Source organism: Nipponia nippon, unplaced genomic scaffold (genome assembly GCF_047370975.1).
Source record: "Nipponia nippon isolate SJK-2023a ecotype South Korea unplaced genomic scaffold, ASM4737097v1 scaffold_32, whole genome shotgun sequence".
NCBI lineage: Eukaryota > Metazoa > Chordata > Aves > Pelecaniformes > Threskiornithidae > Nipponia > Nipponia nippon.
The window spans coordinates 3,317,832-3,334,393 of record NW_028262350.1 but is presented as its reverse complement, the minus strand read 5'-3'; the positions used below and the strand labels follow the sequence as shown (position 1 = coordinate 3,334,393).

General features: G+C 50.7%; 1 protein-coding gene across 3 annotated transcripts; it reads left to right on the top strand.

Moving 5' to 3' along the window:
* The first annotated feature begins 196 nt into the window (after positions 1–196).
* Positions 197–15,058, top strand: HOXB4 (homeobox B4). Of its 3 annotated transcripts, none has more exons than XM_009464584.2 (3): positions 197–326; positions 12,866–13,292; positions 14,063–15,056. In XM_009464584.2, the coding sequence occupies exons 2-3, from the start codon at positions 12,872–12,874 to the stop codon at positions 14,377–14,379; spliced, it is 738 nt and encodes a 245-aa protein (XP_009462859.1). In that variant the 5' UTR covers positions 197–326; positions 12,866–12,871; the 3' UTR covers positions 14,380–15,056. The 3 variants fall into 3 exon arrangements, with proteins under 3 accessions (XP_009462859.1, XP_087626240.1, XP_009462858.2); XM_087770114.1 differs by lacking the exon at positions 197–326 and adding an exon at positions 9,354–9,438 and having other exon boundaries at positions 14,063–15,057; XM_009464583.2 differs by lacking the exon at positions 197–326 and adding an exon at positions 12,566–12,758 and having other exon boundaries at positions 14,063–15,058.
* Positions 15,059–16,562: the final 1,504 nt, after the last annotated feature.

Sequence of the window (16,562 nt, the reverse complement as noted above, 5' to 3'; positions counted from 1 at the left end):
TATGACATTTAGATGTCAAATGGATAGGGTTTTATCTAGAAGTTAGATCGTAAAAATCGCCCAGACCTCAGACAGATACCCCTCACTGGCTCTCAAAAGTCACGTGAGGTCCATAAAGTTAGTTTTATGGTTTTGGGGAGTTGACAATGTACAATATATTTCACATTCTCTAGAATGTTAAGTGACACTTTAACTGCTTGGTTTGGCTTGTAAGGGGCAGCAATGGGTGAGCACTTTTCCAGATGAGATAAACGTTGCCATTGCAGGGAACATGTTTTGCGGGTCCAGTTTTCAGTCCAGGGAGCCAATAGACTGGAGTCCTGAAAGTAAGTTCTTCTGAAATATTATCTGCTTAAACTATTTTAAAGGGTTGATATGGCTAAAGGCTGAGCGGGGAGGAAAGAGGGTCTGTCTCTCTTTCAGAGCTTTATTTCTCACTTTTAGAAGGTCCTAATTCTTACCCTCCCGAGAGCTGGAATTGCGTTACATTTCCATCACAGCTTCGAGGCCCGCAAGTAAACTTTGTGGAAGCGGGGGAAATAGAAAAAGCTGTAAAGATTCATTACCGTCGCAAGGCAAACTCCGTCCTGTCTCTGCCGGGGGACAGCTGTACTTCAGACAAAGTTTGGTTTTGTCCTTCGCCAAGTAAAAGGGCGAGCGCTCGCTTGCCGGAGGTGATTCGGGGTGGTTTGTGCTGCTCGCAAATAGCCACAATCTGGCCCCTGCCTTTGCATTTCCATGAGCTGTTTTCTCTCTGTGCTCTTCAGGTTGTTAACACCTTTCGATTTTACTTATTTTCACCTGCTTACCAAAGAAATGTGTGGACTTTTTTTTTTTTTTTTTTTCCCCTTTTCGGCCTGTGTAGGGACCGGGTTTATTTTCCCCCAGGGCTTTTTTTTTTCCCCTTTATTTTTTTTTCTCTTGGGTTTCGTTTTTTTTTCCCAATAATACGACCGAGTGTCCTCCTATTTCCGTAGTTCGTTTCTGCCATATGGAGACACTGAATGACCGCTGTTATGTCTCCAGCCTGTCTTGAAGTGCTACAGAAAAATAATCAGAGGGGCTGCAGTTCGCATACGGACCCTCCAAACCGTACTGAACCCACCGGTATCTCACAGATTTCCTTCTCCCCCTCTAAGGGTGCCATCGTGCTGGAAAAGGCAGGCAGCAGCCTTTTTCTTTGGGAAAATAAACAAGTTCGCGGGGCAGGGCCGGGGAGCGGGGGCGGCCGGGGCCGGGGCGGGGGCTGCGGCGGGGGCTGCGGGCCCGGCTGCGGGCTGGGGCGGGCAGGTGGCCCCGGCCGGGGGCTCCGGCTCCGCGCCCGCGCAGAGAGCGCAAAAGAGAGCAAAATGGAGCAAAACAGAGCAAAATAGGGTGGTGGTGGGGGAAACCCTGGAGAGGTTGCTTTTTTTGAAAGCCAAGTGGCCACATCTGCAGCAGAGGTGGGGGGGGACACTTCGTCCACACCTGAACCAACTCACATCTATTCCCCCCCTCCTCCTTGCTCCTTAAAAAATAAAAAAAAAAAAAAAAAGTTCAAAGAGGACGTACTGGGGGGTGGGGGGGTTTCTAGAATTTGGAGCAGTCACACGCTTCTTTCCCCCCCCCCCCCCTTTTTTTACGGTAAGACAACATTTGGTGGACACATGTCCGTCTCTTTTACACAAAGCAGAATGTCCCCCTTTAGCACACTTTGGAGATTGCTTTTCCTTCCTTGGGCTGTTTTTCCTGTCCTGCTCCATGTGTCTCCTAATATCTTTGCTATCATCATTTGAACTCCTGGCTTCTCCCTGAGCAGGCAGAGGGTGGCCGGTGCAATCCTGAAAAACCTCTGCTCTGAAAACCTGTAAACACAGGCGCAAAAGCTGGACATTCAAGGAAGGGAAGCAGGGCGCAGGGAGCCTTTCCTATTCAGCAGACTGGTTTTGTGCTGAACAGCCTCCCCCTAATCTCTGAGCAAGCTGGACGCCTGCTTTTCAGTTGATAATAAAGATATTTTACGGGATCCTAAAGGGCTTCGATGGCACGGCCTTTAAAGGAGCATTTGGCGCAGGAACACGCCAGGCTGCCGAGGGTTTGTCTACACGGGGTTAGAAACGCTGGGAGGAGAGGGGTGGGGAGAGGTGTGGGGCCGTGTGGGTTAGACCAAGCGGTGGCCTGCTGGTTCGTTACCCTTCTGATCCGTACCGGCGACTAGAAAGAATTTCTACTGATTCAAATGATTCAAGCGATTTAGGCGAGAAAAGTGACGTCCCTTCGCCGTAATGTACGTTTGAAAATGTAACCGTACGGTCAATGCATGCATGTACCCACAAACACCGTCTTTCCACAATATATTCATCCATCCACCCATCCATAGATCCATCCATCCATCCACCTCTTCCCCATTCATCATCTGCATCGCCGTCCGATCCCCGCTCAAAGATATCCCTTTTTTATCTATAGTCCCAGGCCAACTTTCCTTTCAAATTCACTCTGATTGCAGGAGGCACAAGGTGGTTTTTCTTCCTGAAGTACCACCATTTCTAATCACTTGGTGTACGCAACGTGTTATTTCAAGGGGAAAAAAAAAAGGCAGGCCGAGCTAGCCAGGCCAGGGGGGATTTGCAATGCGGTTTAGGTCCAGGATGTTGCGGCGAGGAGGCGATGCCTGCATGGGTGACAACAGGTAACAGCCCTGTGCCACCCCCTTGATTTCAGCATCCTCGGCACAGGGATGGCGCCGGGCCTGTGTCGCAGCAAAGGAGCAGGGACTGCATTTCATTGCTGGCACAATAATATCACCCCCCTCTCCTTCCCATCGCCCACAAGAAACCCGTCCTCTCTGGCCATGAGATCTGCTTTCTACCTGCAGCTTGTAGCATGGTTTGGGGGTTTGGTTTTATTTTGGTTTTTTTGGTGTGGGTTTTTTTTTTTTTTACAAGCTGGGTTTTGGGGCTTTTAGAGGTTTTTTTTCCCTTTATGGTGTTAACCTCCAGCTTCCTGTGAGGCATAAGGAGGTATCACTGGCTACCATTTTACATCCTGGAAGGGGCCACAGGCTCAGCACAGGCTTCCCCCACCCCATCCTTTAAAGAAAAAAAAAAAAATCTCCCTCTTGCTGGTGAAAAGGAAGTATAAGGAGAGTGAACAGGAAAGTGGAGCTCTGACCGTGCAGGTAGGCGGGGATTTTCCTTTGCATTTTTCATCCTTTCTCTCACTTTAATGGCACACGTCAGACATGGGACAATTAGTTCTTCTGTAGCTGTAGAAGACAGAATAAATACGAAATGCTTTAGTGTCGTGTCTAAGACTGTGGAGAATCTCTAGGACGTGATTACTACTTAGGAAGGAAAATATCTTTTTTTTTAAACCTGCAGTTGTGCAGAACTTTATGCCATGGCTCTGGGTACAGATGGGGAAAACCCTCTGACGGAAGGACTCTCCAAACCTGAGGCTGCTGACGGCCTGGTAGATGGCGTGCCCCAGATGTCCAAAGTCTACCACAGCCCAGCGGAGCCTCCCCGTGAGCGCGCCTGGCCCACAGCACCTCTCACTTACCAAAGATGGGTGCAGCCATCCCCGCTTTTCCCCTTTTTTTGGCCCCCGTCATGTCTCTTTAGCCTCTCCCCATCCCGAAAAGTTTCCTATTTCATTTAGTAAATAGTACCTAAACCTCGCTGGCACTTTGAGGGGAGAAAAAACCGAACCCAAACGCAGTTATTTCTCACCCAAGACCCATCCCAGGCTCCACAGCTTGGAAAAGCCGAGCTGAGCATCTGTATTAATGACAGCCCCCCCCCAGCTGCCTTTGGGGCATCTCCCCAGGGCCCTGGGCCAGGGCGGGCGTGGGACCCCCGTGCCCAGGCTGCTGCTGAAGGACGAATAAGATGGAATTTCACCCGTAAAATACTCATTTGGTTCCCAGGTTCGGTCAGCGATAATTTGGGGGGGGGGAGGGATTGTTTTTGTGAGCAGCACAGAGCGGTTTGGGGAGCGCCTCAACGCAAATTGCAGCTCGATATTGCAATGCCGTTGTCAGGCCATCTTGAATGTCACGGCTTTATTTATTTTCATTGCTTTTTTAGCTTTTTTTTTAAGCGTTTGTGCATTTCAGACCTTCTTTGCTCACTGGGTACGGCGTAAGGCAAAATAAAATTTCCTTCCACCCAGGTTTTAAAAACTCGACCAAGAAAGCAGGCAAACCAAACTAAAACCAAAACCAAAACAAAGGAACCCCACCAAAAACAAACTTCGCCAAGGTAACCTAGTTGCAGATGTGTATGATGTCTTATTTTATTCAACAAAAAGTGATTAAAATCTGTTAAAGGATTTAATTAAGAGAATTAAATGAAAAGGAAGGGGCACAAATGAGTTGGAAAAAAGCAAAGCTATTCTAAACGATTAAATCGCCATTTTAACAGTATAATGGGGTTTGCATACTGAAAAGAGAAATCAGAGCTCATATCTCATCAATAATTCATAGGCAAGAGGGATCATTCCGAGGTCAGCAGACTTGTACAGCCCCGGCTCCTCTCTCGGGGAGCGGGTGAGCATCGTATCGCAACACAACACGGGCCCCGCGGCTGCCGGGCCACCTTCTTAAGGAAAACATAAGCTCCAGGGTGGGGTTTTTTTCTGTCTTTCTTTTTTTCCTTCTTCTTCCTTTTTTTTTTTTTTTTTTTTTAATTTACCACGTCCCGCCGCCCGGGTGTGTCGGTGACTGGCAGTAAGGGAGGGGGAGGGCTGGGGAAGGGCTGGACGCGGTTCATATTGCTCCAATACTGACACACACCAACAATGTGGTAATTATGCTTTTGAGAAGCCAAAGGGATCTCCTTTTTTTTTTTTTTTTTTCCCCTTCCCCTTGGCCACAAAAAATGAAGGTTGGGAGGCCGTGGGTCCTTATCTGCCTTGGGCTGGCGGCAGGGACTAGACATTGGGCTGCTCGGGCTGCAATTCCTGTATTTCATTCTATTTAAAGGACGAATCCGATTATTCGCCTGTTTTTTTGCAGTAGTGCTGTAGCTGACTCCATCTACACCCCCGGCCTCCCCAAGAAGGACCCCCCCCCCCCGCTCCCCAGCCCCCTTCCCCCCCCCAGCCGAATTTCAGGCTGAGAAACTGCTCTTTCTTCCCCCCAGCCCCAGCCTCTTCCCCTTTTTTTATTACACGTCCGACCTGAAGGGAAGGAGCTGACGGGATTATTTTAAATCCTCTTGATAAAGGTCTCTGCTCAATTAGGGAACCCGGAAAGGACTATTATGGGGTTTGGCTCCTCCTCTGGGGGTCTCTTTCCAGCCCTAGAAAGGATTTAAGAATGAAATTTTCTTTCAGAGCGTGGCTGTTTCGGTGCCTGAGCTGGTTTTTCCCCTTCTTTCCTCTCCTAATATTAAATAAATGTTATTTGGAAGGAGGTTGATAACTTAACTCGAGAGGTGTCCACCCTGCGTAGTTTTTCCGTGTTCTGTTACCCTAAATAGCTTTAAAAAGAAACTATTTTGACAGCGAGCGTTGAAAGAATAAGAGTAGTACGAGGGTTTTTCTTTCCCCGTTGATTTATCTCTTTTTAACATGTGTATGTATGTGTATGTGTATATACACGTATATATATCCCCTTCAAGTCAAAACAAATGACAGCGCCGGGGTTTTTGCGGAGGGCGTTCTCCGGGTGGCGGAGCGGGGCCCTGTGGGTGCGGGGAGGCTTCGCAGCGGGGGCGGGGGATTGGGGATGCAGCGGGGGGAAGGGGCGACCCCGGGCCGGGGGAGCCGCCGCAGCCGCCTGGGCTGTAACGTCCCCAAGCAGCCAGCAGAGCTCGCTTCAGACCAAGTTCACTGCCAGCAGGGACGGGCCGAGCCGGGCCGGGCTGGGCTGGAGCGGGACCGGCCGCCCCGCAGCCCCGCGTCCCCCCCCACCCCCGGGCTCCGGCTGCCCCCGGGCGGCCGCGGCGCTGCTCCTCGCCGGGCTCCGGGGCTCCAAAAGAACCGTGGTGACACCTCCCTCCTTACCCCCGAAAAGCAACAACAACAACAACAACAACAAAAATCAGAGCAGGCTCATTGCCGCAGTCAACAACTCACCTAGGTGAAATCCCAAATAAAAGAGAAATAATGCAAAGCAGCTGTGCTTTAAGGCATTTTGTTTCCTCCTGTTCTTTTAAATGGGGGGGGGGGGCAAAAGGGAAAAAAAAATGTCTAAGACAGCAATGGGTGAGCTGGAGAGAAACATCTCATGTTTGCGAAGCTCTGATTTTTGGTTCTTCCCTGGGAAAAAAAAAATCACGAAGAAATGTCCTTTTTTTTTTTCTTTTGTAAGTAAAATAAATAAAATAGGGAAATCAGCGCCGCATTGGTTTCTGGAGACGCAGACGGTAACTGTGGTCTTGGGGGGCTTGTTAGTACAGCATTATAGCTCGAGGGGTCAAAAAGTTGAGGGTCAAAAGTTTACGGCGTGCGTGACTCCGTCCTGTGTAAAACCCTGACGGACTGGTGTCGGTGCGGAGGAAAGGGCGAGAGCGGGGCGGGAGGAAGGCTCCGCTCCGGGGCGGGGGCGAGGCGAGAGGAAGGCTCCGCTCCGGGGCGGGGGCGAGGCGGGAGGAAGGCTCCGCTCCGGGGCGGGAGAAGATGCTGGCGGGGTGGGAGCGACCCTCGGCCGCGGGCGGGGAGGCAGGGACCGCAGCAAAAAGGGCTGCAGGATTTGGGGTGGGATGTCGGCAGCAAATAAGGCAGATTGATTTGGGTCTCCCGTGAGGGAACGCCGAGCGACTTCTTAGTATTTTTCTAAGATAACCCCTGAAACGCTATTTGGAGTCGAATTAACAGAATATAGGGGGAAATGCATTTATTAAATCCAATTACGTGGAGGTCCCTCTAGGATATTAACGCGAGCAGTTAAAAAATAATTTTCATCCCAGCGTCAATTTTGTTTGGATAGGGTTTAAATTATACCCCCCCCCCCCAAAAAAAAAAAAAAAAGTCTGGCACGGCTGGTGAAGGTGCGCTCGGCGTCCTTGCTTGGAGGCGCTTCCCAAGGCGGGGAGGGGAGCCTGGCTCCCGCCTCCCCCCGCCGGAGCCCCGGCGTTTAACGCGGACTCGGTGCGGGTGCAAACCCTCAGCCAAAACAAATGAAAGGATCGCCCGAAATAACGCCCGTGATTTACCGCTCGCCTTTCTACCTCAATCGCAGGGCATCTCGAATAGTGATGCACAGGCAAACTCAACGGACCGATGGCTTTAAAGATTCCTATATACGCATTTAAAGGCGCTTTAAGTGCCCGTTTCGTCGCTCGGTCCGGTTAAAGGAGCTGGTTTTGTTGTGCAGCACGCTTTCCGCCGGCGTTTGAATGAAATGTTTTCTATTTCTTGCTTGAAATGTGACTCCACTCCGGTCATTGCAACAGTTTAATGAACTGATATAATAAATATTTCCCTTGGCATTTCAAAGTTATTTCTACACTGCCAGACTTTGAACCCTCCAAACTCTAAATATTATTTGCACTGGGACTGGGGAAGATCTTTTCAATGGCTTCTTAAGCAAACAGTCGTAGCAAGGCAAACTCTTCTGGAGGAAAAAAAAAAAAAAAAAAAAAAAAGCCCTGCAAATTTGCCTTTTTTTTCCCCCTCGGCTTTTAAATATTTTCAGTGACTAAATACTTATAGCAAGGGTCATTTTTCTTGGAAGAGAAAGAGAGAATATTAGAGCCCTGGGAAAGGCATTCTGGAAAATCCATTTGCTTTCCCGATGCGGATATATTCGTGGAGTAGGTGAAATTCAAGAGAACGTAAAGCGTTTTGTTTCGCGTGATAAGGCTCGGGTTTAATTAATTGCCCTGAATTTGCTTGGTATTTATAAAATATCACTATATAAGGGCTACCGTTTAGTTGTAACTTGGGTGATCCATCTCTTCGCCCTTGTAATTACTATACTTATCTCTCCAGAACAGTCATTTCTACTCCAGGTTTATAGAACAGGTAATGGATAATAAAGGCCATTTGTTTTCGGGGTATTAAAACAAGCAGGTATAATTTCACGGCAATAAAAAAGAAGAAAAAACAACCCAGCCGCCCCTCCCAGCTTTCCTTGGGATATTCGCTCCTGCATCAGAGCGCTTAACTTCCAATTTCGGGACGCGAGGCTGCGTGTCGGTGGGAAGCGGGTTCGTTTGGGGAGGTGGAAGGAGGAGAGGAGGGAGGGGAGAGGGAGGACATTAGGGTACCACTTGCAAGGATATTTCTAATTTATCTCCCTCGCCCGGGACGGACTCGGCGCGGCCCGGGGCCGAGGGTCCCTGAGCACCGGCCCGCCGCTGCCAACACGATTCGGGGGGGGGGGGTTTCCTTCTAATTTTTTGGGTTTTTTTCCCTACCGGACAGTCAACTGAAGGCGCTTTTTAATCCCGATTTATGTCCAAATGACCTCCTCACCGCGGGGCCGGAGCCGGCGGGGCCGGGCGAGCAGCGCGGTCCCCGCAGCCCCGTCCCCCCCGCGCTCCGCGCCTGCTGCTTCGCGGCTTTTGGGGGGAAATACGATTTTTTTCCCCCTATTATAAATGAAAAGGAGACGCAAGGCCGGCTGGGAAACCACGCCAAGTTAAATCTCCGTTTCCCTGTTGCAAAACAGGTGTGAGCTGATTTCCACCTCACCCTGCAGCCACCCCCGGCGCATTTACACAGCCCAGATGCAGTCGAGGCGCCGGTTGCTCCTTATTAAAAGTTCTGCCCTCAAAAAAGCACCTCAGAGCCCCAGCGCTCCCCGTTTGCTGGGGGGTGGGTGGGTGGAAATCCCAGTTGAATACACAAACCCCGAAGGTTTGCGCTTCCGAAAGGGGGAGGATAAAAAAAAAAAATTAAAATTAAAAAATCCTCCTCCTCATTGCTGCCAGACTCGAGAGCGAGATCTCTGGGGGAGGAGGGGAATATACGGGGGGGGGGGGGGGGGTGCAAAAAATAGCCCTAAGAAGAGGGCGCGGAGCGGCGCGGAGGGAGCGCGGCGCGGGGTGAAGCGCGGGTCAGCGCGGCTCTCGGCGGCCGCCGCGCTGCGGACACGCCTCGCTGTTTAACAAAGACTGACAAACTATGAGATTAATACCAAAACTTGCGGGTTTCCCACCCCAAAATGCTCAGAGGGCCTCCTGGCGCTGCCAGGAGCAGTTCCGCTCGCCTGTAAGGACAATAGTGGTTTATACTGGGGGAGCGGGGGAGGGGGCACCGACAAACCCCACCAACAAAAAAAAAAAAAAAAAGGGAGAGAGAAGGAGAGAGAGAAATTAGTGTTCTTGCCGAGAAATAATCTCACTGAAAAAGCAACACGGGGCAGAGAGAGCAGAAGAGCCCAGGCTGGGGTGGGAGGGGTGGCGGGGGGGCTTCCATAGGATTCCGCCTGCAAAACCTGTCCAAGTTTTGGGGGAGCGCCCCAGCCCCCCGGGATCGGCCCGAGGAACGGACCCGCGCTCCGCCAAGGTAGGTACCGCTGCCGGGGCTCCCCCTCGGTGCTGCGGCCGGGCTGGGGGGGCTCCCCCCGCTCAGAGCCCCCTCTCGGGGGGGCGGAGGCGGCCAAAGAGGGGCTCAGCATCAGGAGCGCTGTAACCCCCCCCGCGCTGGCAGGTGCCTTGGGGAGGCTTTGGGGGAGGGCTGGGGGCTCCCCCGGCCCCCCAAGGGGGGGAAGGGGCCGGGGAGCCCGGGGGACCCCCCCTCCCCGTCCCGACCGAGGTTGCTTTGAAATGGAAAAGAGCTCGGGCGAAATTTGCTGTGAGCAACTTGCGCGGCGTGGGGCGGTTTCCCACGAAGGGGGAAAGGTGCGCGGGGGGGCAGAGAGGGGCTGCCCGTAATTTGGGATCAGAGGCGGCGAGGGGGAGATTGCTTGGAGGTGTGGTGGGGGGAAGATTTCTGGTAAACGCTAGGGGTGCTGGTTTGCTAGCACCAAACCCCTTGTGTCATTGGGAAGGAAAATTAAAACCGATTTTTTTTTTTAAAGGATGTGGGAGGGGGTTAAAAATACGGAATAGGCCTAGTTATTGCTATTCGGGCTCCTCTCCTCGGTTAGGAGATCGCTACGGCTGCGAGGAAATACAATAAAATAAATCAGAGAAGGGGATTGGAAAGGAGGAATAAAATTTAAGAGGGGAAAAAAAAAAGAGCTCTAATGGGATCGGTTCTGTAGAATTATTTTATGGCATCCATCTACACGTTGTACAAGCAGATTTGATTTGGCTTCTTACTTTTCCGGCAGGTTTTAGAGGGGAAGGTACCTTTGCGAGCGTGGGGGTGCCGGGCGGCGGAGCTGGGCCCCGCCCGCGCAAGGGGCGCCTCGCTGGGCTCGGCTGCCTGGGCTGGAAACTGGGGTCTGCTGAAACGTGTAAATCGGTCTGGGGGTCGTCCTGAGTGTGTTGGGGGTTATTTCTTAAAATACGGCTTCGTTTTTCTGTTTAGCTGGGAATCGGGCGTTTTATCAGGGCGAGCGGCCGTGCACCTTAAAGTACCTGAAAAACCGCGGGGCGCGACGTGGCCGGGCAAAGCCGGGGCGATCGTTCCCGGCCGTGACGGGATTTGGTAGGAAAAACCCGCAGGAGTTTGTGGAATATATTGAAGATATTTCCCAGGAGTTTTAATATAGAGGAAACGCAGCTTTTCTCTGCTAGCCTCTCTGCTGTGGCATTTAAATGCAATTAATTCGGGAGATGCTTGACCAAAAAATGTTCTGCCTTTTGAAATACAAAAAAAAAAAAAAAAAAGAAAAAGGGGGGGGAGAGGATGCTATACTTTTAATCTCTTGGGCAACTGTAGTTTTAAACGAAATCTCAACATGATGCTACCCTCATTAGTTCCGAATGAAGGTTCATTACCTAGACAGTATGAATATTTTATTGCTTTATATCCCTTTTTCGGAAATGAAACGCCTTTGATCTTTTTCTCGGGTTGTAAAAAGAATTGCCTGTCATTAAAAAAAAAACCTGTCGTCCCATCTGCCTTTACATTCTCTATTTCTTTTCATCTGTTTCTTTCCCTTTTTTTTTTTTTATAATTTCTCCGCGCACGCACGTATAAACCCGAACCTTGGTTGACCTCCGGGAACGAAAAAAGGCTGAAACCTGGGCGCTGGCACCGAGTAACGGCGGGGCTGGGGACGGAGGGGACGGAGGGGACGGAGGGGACGGAGGGGACGGGGCTGCGGCCGTTTGCCTTTCAACGACCATTAGTTGGGTTCCAGTCCCGTTGTGCCTCTGGACTCATCTATTCAGCCCAGGAGCTGATATTTTATTGTATTTTTTTAGCACAGCGGTAAACTAACGCAGAAGGTGTGGAGGGGAAGGTAGAAAAGTTCTCGTTTTTCTGATCTCTCTGTTCGGACACTGAGTCGGCGCTTTAATTAATCGTCTTTCCTCTGAAGGGTGAATCTTTTAACCATCTCTAGATTAATTCTCGCTCTCTCGAGTCACAAAACTTTACCCCCCCGCCCCCCTGCCCCAGAAGAAAATTATGGCGGTAGGCGAAGATCTCTGACCAAGGAGGATGCATCTGTCTTCTATATGTACCCTGTAGATCCGAATTTGTGTAAAGGAAGTTGGGTCACAAATTCGTATCTAGGGGAATATGTAGTTGACACAAACACTACAGGTCACAGTCCCAGAAGGCATTAAAAATAAAAAAAAAAACCAAATCAAACCCAAGCCACCCCCCCCCCCGAACCCGAAGTGAAAGGGTGAAAACAAGGTCCTAACCAGAAAAGCGTTTTATAGCTGAAAAGAAATCCGTTGGATTTGACCTTAGCTCAACTCCAGCGCTCCCGCGATAAACTTTATCGTCACTTCGCGATAAAATCGGAGCTGCGAGGGCGGGGGGGGGGCAGGGCGGTCCTGCTGCGGTTTGGGAGCCGGGGTCCCGCTGTCGCTTCGGTTCGTGCGAGCCCAGCGCTGGCAGCGACAACAAAATATCGCTTGTTTGCCTGCCGCTGGTGCGGGGCTCCCTGCGCCTTCGGGGCTAAAGCACGGATTTGAGGAATTAGGGGTGGCTTTTGAGAGGCTGCTGGCTTGCTCTGGCTTTTACAGCGTCTTTATTACAAGAAGGGCGAGGCGAAGATGCATTAGGACTTGGGCTAATTCGCTTTTGTAATTGCTCATCAAGTCCTTGATTTCTTGCTTGGAGGACGGGCTCCTTTTTCCATCGGTGCGTGGGAAAACAGTCAATCTCAGCGCACAGCTAAATGTGATTTAGGAGACCGGGTACCCCGAATTAGCTGATGAATTTCCTATCGATCCCGACCAAGCCCTATCCATCTCTGCCAGGCTCGGGGCGCAATGTCCCTTCCCGCATCACCTTAGGACGGGGTGAGATGCAACCCCCACCGCGGGGGCGGCCGTGGATCATGAGCCGGGGCACGGCCGGGAGCCGCAGCCCCGAACCCCCTGAAAAATCAGTTTTGCCCTCCGCTTTCAATTTTTTTTTTTTTGTTGTTTTTTTTTGCGTTTTGGGGGGATTTTCATTTCTCCCACCCCCCTCTGCCCCCGGCCCCCCCCGCCCCGAGCCAGGACACACCCCCGGGGGGAGGGGGCCGGGGGGGCCGGTTCTCGCCCGCGGGGCGCTGCGGAGCCCGGGGCCGGCGGGGCCCGGCGGCGCCGGGGCCGGGGGCGGCCGGAGGGGAGCGGGCGCCCCCGGCCGCCTCCCCGGGGATGCTCGGGGCCCCGGGAGAGCCCGGGCTGGGCAGATTTCCTTATCCGGGGATCGCAGGGCACCTCGCCATTGGCCCGCGCTGTCACATGGACTCCAACTTTGTTCACTTGACAGTAAGTAGGAGGGTTCCACGAAACAGGAAAACGAGTAAAGGGGGGGACAGGAATAAATTTTAGGAGAGAGATATATATTTTTTTTTTTCCGTGTGTGCAATTCTAAGAAATTAATGGCCATGAGCTCGTTTTTGGTCAACTCCAACTATGTGGACCCCAAGTTCCCACCCTGTGAAGAGTATTCCCACAGCGATTACCTTCCCAATCACTCGCCGGAATATTACAGCAGCCAGAGGCGAGAGAGCACTTTCCAACATGAAGCGATGTACCAGCCGCGGTCAGCCTGCAAGGAGCAGCTCTACGCGTCCTGTCAGAGCTCCGGCCACCAAGCAGCGGTGTTATCCCCCCGGGGTCACGTCCATCCTCCGGCCGGACCGCAGAGCCACCTCTCTGAGCCACAGCATCCCTGCGAGCCGGTCACCCCCAGCCCACCACCCTCCTGCAGCCAAAACTCTCTGAACCAAAGCCCTTCCAGTTCCTCTTGCAAAGAGCCGGTAGTTTACCCCTGGATGAAAAAAGTCCATGTAAGCACGGGTAAGTGAACTAAAGTGGCTTTGCTTTATACTAAGTAGCACCTCAAAGTCTTGTAGAAATCTTATTGCACCAGTTGTAAAATAACCATTCGTGGAGATTTACGATCGCCTGTTTGCAGAGCGGTATAATTACATCCTCCATAAATTTTTATTGCTCTGCTTGGCCATGTGCCTTTGAAGTCTCTGTTACCATCCTCCTCCAATTTCTTGCAGGCTACTTTTTTTATGGCTGTTGAATCTTCATAAGTTAAGTTTTATGTTTTCGTAATTTGTATTTAAGTGGCGGGTTGAGTAAACTTTTACTATTTTCCCTCCCCCACCCTTTTTTTTTTTTTTTTGTAGCGTGATGTTTATTAAAAAGGAGTGTCTGCGTTTGCCTGTTTGCATGTGTGTGCGGGGAACTTTAAAGATTTGGGGATAATAGAGTGATGCTCAAGTAGAGGGGTGTATATATACGTGTATATACACGCGCAGAGGGCATGGAAAATGCGTCTAGGGGACCTTACGGAACCGTTTAGACAGGAATACACGTCAAGCAATGAGGATGGAGGTGGAGATTCGGAGAGAGGTTCGGGGTGTATTTTTAGAAGGTTTGCGGTGTATTTTTTTGAGTATATCCCCCCACCAAAAGAATGTGTGATGCTTTTTTTGGGGGGGAAAGGTCCCATTAAAGGAACAGCTCAGTAATTCTTCTTCTGCTCTTTTTTTTTTTTTTCCCCTCCTCCTTTTTTTTTTTCCCCTTTTTCTTTTTCCTCCTTTGTGTTTGTTCAGTAAACCCCAATTACTCAGGAGGGGAACCGAAACGCTCCCGCACAGCCTACACCAGGCAGCAAGTCCTGGAGCTGGAGAAGGAATTTCACTATAACCGCTATCTCACCCGGCGGCGCAGGGTCGAGATCGCCCATTCCCTCTGCCTCTCCGAGCGCCAGATCAAAATCTGGTTCCAGAACAGGAGGATGAAATGGAAAAAAGATCACAAGTTACCAAATACCAAGATCAGGTCTAATTCTTCCAGCTCCTCTGCCAGCCTGCAGATCCCACAAGGAGGATCTCAAACCCGATCCCATGGACCAGCCAGCAGCCTATAACTATTCCTTGGGTGGATGGAGTGTGCGTGTCTGTGGGTGTGAGGTTGTGTGTGTGTAGGGAACACATGATAATTTTTTTTTTTAATGCTCCAAGAAGCGAGGGAAGGAGGGGTGCTCTTTATTTATAGGGGGAACAGAGGGAGACTCAGCTGCAACAAAGCAGGGCTGTGCTGGTGTGCCTCTCTTCCATTAAAAGAAGGCTGTAGATAGTAGTTTTCAGATTTGGCTAAGATGGATCCTTGTTTCATCTTTAATCACGCCAAGCTCTGCCCCATTTGTCATGTTTACTCTCCCGTACAAAGGATGGACCTTATGTCTGCTATTACCTCGACAACCAGCGCTCACTTTAATAAATGAGGCTCAGTTTCTTCAAGACGAACTGGATTTTCTCCCCCCCCCCCGCTTTTTTTTTTCTTCCTCTTTTTCTTTTCTCGCCTGCCGGCCACAAACGGAAAGTTCTGTCCCGCCAGCCCAAAGACGCGGCGATTCTAGCACAGCCCTGCGATGGAGGGGAAAAAAACCCACCCAAACCCCAACAAACACAACGCAAATCCCCGCCGGGCCCGGCCCGTGGGGAGCGGCGGGTCTCGGACACGGTCGTGCGTGGGAGCGGCGGGTGGGGGGACCCCCTGGGGAAAAAAAAAAAAAAAATTAGGTGAAGTGGGTGGGGGACAAAGAAAGCGAGAGGATGGAGAGGGGGGTAGGGCCCCCCCGCCACGTTTCTGAGTCCAGCAGGTTCCTTGTGGGTCTGGGAAAGGGGGGTGGGAGGGGAGCGGGGAAAGCAGAAGGGGTTTAGGTTAGAAACTGGGCGACAACAGCGGCACCTGAACCCCCCCCGCCCGGGGTGGGGGTGGGGGGGGCTCCTCTGCCGCCGTCTGGCCCAGTTTTGTACTGGAAATGTGAATTGCGGAGGGAGGGGGGAGGCCGGGGCTGGGGGAGGCCCCCCCCGACCCCCGCCCGGCCCGGCCGCCTCCACCCCCCGCCGTGTCCTCCGGGGCGGCCGGGGTTACCTGGGGGCGGCAGAGAAAAGGAACAAAGCTAAACAAAAAAAGCGCAATTGGAAATAAATTTTTTCATTGTGAATCTGACCCTGTGTGGTGGTTGTTTTCTTTTTTTTTGGGGGGGGGAGCGTTTGTCTTTTTGGTCTGGTGAGGAAAAAATATCTATTTTAAAGAAATTAATTAAACAGCACGTTTCTTTTTTACAGGGATTTCTGTTGTCCGTGGCACAGCCTCAGCTCCCTAATGAAAACAAAAGATGTTTGACTATAGGGTATATCAGCCTTAAGTACTGCTAAGCCTTACATATTATGATTTATTTGTTCTAAGCATATATTAATATGCTCTTCCCAAACCGGGCTCAGACAAAACAGAGGTAGTCATTAGCGCTTTGCTTTGCTGTAAGCAATGGATGCAGCGTTGTATTTCTCTAGAGAGACCTTTCGATTTAAAAAAAAAAAAAAAATCTCCTTCTCCAAGGTAGTTAATGCATTAATGAGTCTAATTTTTGCACAGATGTTTCTCGGTGTTTGCAGGTTTTCTGTGTATTTTTATGTTACAAAGGAGCTGGCTCCTGCGATAGCTCATAGCCTGACAAGCAAATAGATAATCAAGAAGACAAATGGCTTCTTTTGTGAGCCGCAGCTCTTGTATTAATTTTCATTTTCTTTCTCATAGAAAGTATCGAAAAAACTGTTCAGGACGAAATAACATTCCAGTCCTAAGTTACAAATATAAAAAAAAAAAAAAGCCTATTGTGCGCAGGGAGGTCCGCAGGGGAGGAAGCCTCCGCACCAGCTGAAGAAAATCATCATTTTCTTATAGTTGCCTCTAAAAAAAAAAAGGACTTTTGCTTATTTGTTCACGGAATTCGCCGGGACCCCCCAGCAGGGCCGAAATCTTCCCCCGCGTTATTCAGAAACAAAGGCAGAGCTGGAAATATTTAAAGCCCGAGCGTGTTTGTGTGTTATTCCTTCAGTCGCAGTAAGGCACCGCACGGCCACCTTGCAAATAAAGTGTCCCCCAAGTCCCCCTGCCCCCAGCCCAAACAAAGGGCCGATAGCTTTTTCTTTCTATTGACATTTTAGTACTTTAAAATAATATCAATGTAGTCACATGGTACGGATCTGTTACACGCTCTGATGTAGAAGAAATGGATTTATGGATGTATTTTGGGTTAACTAT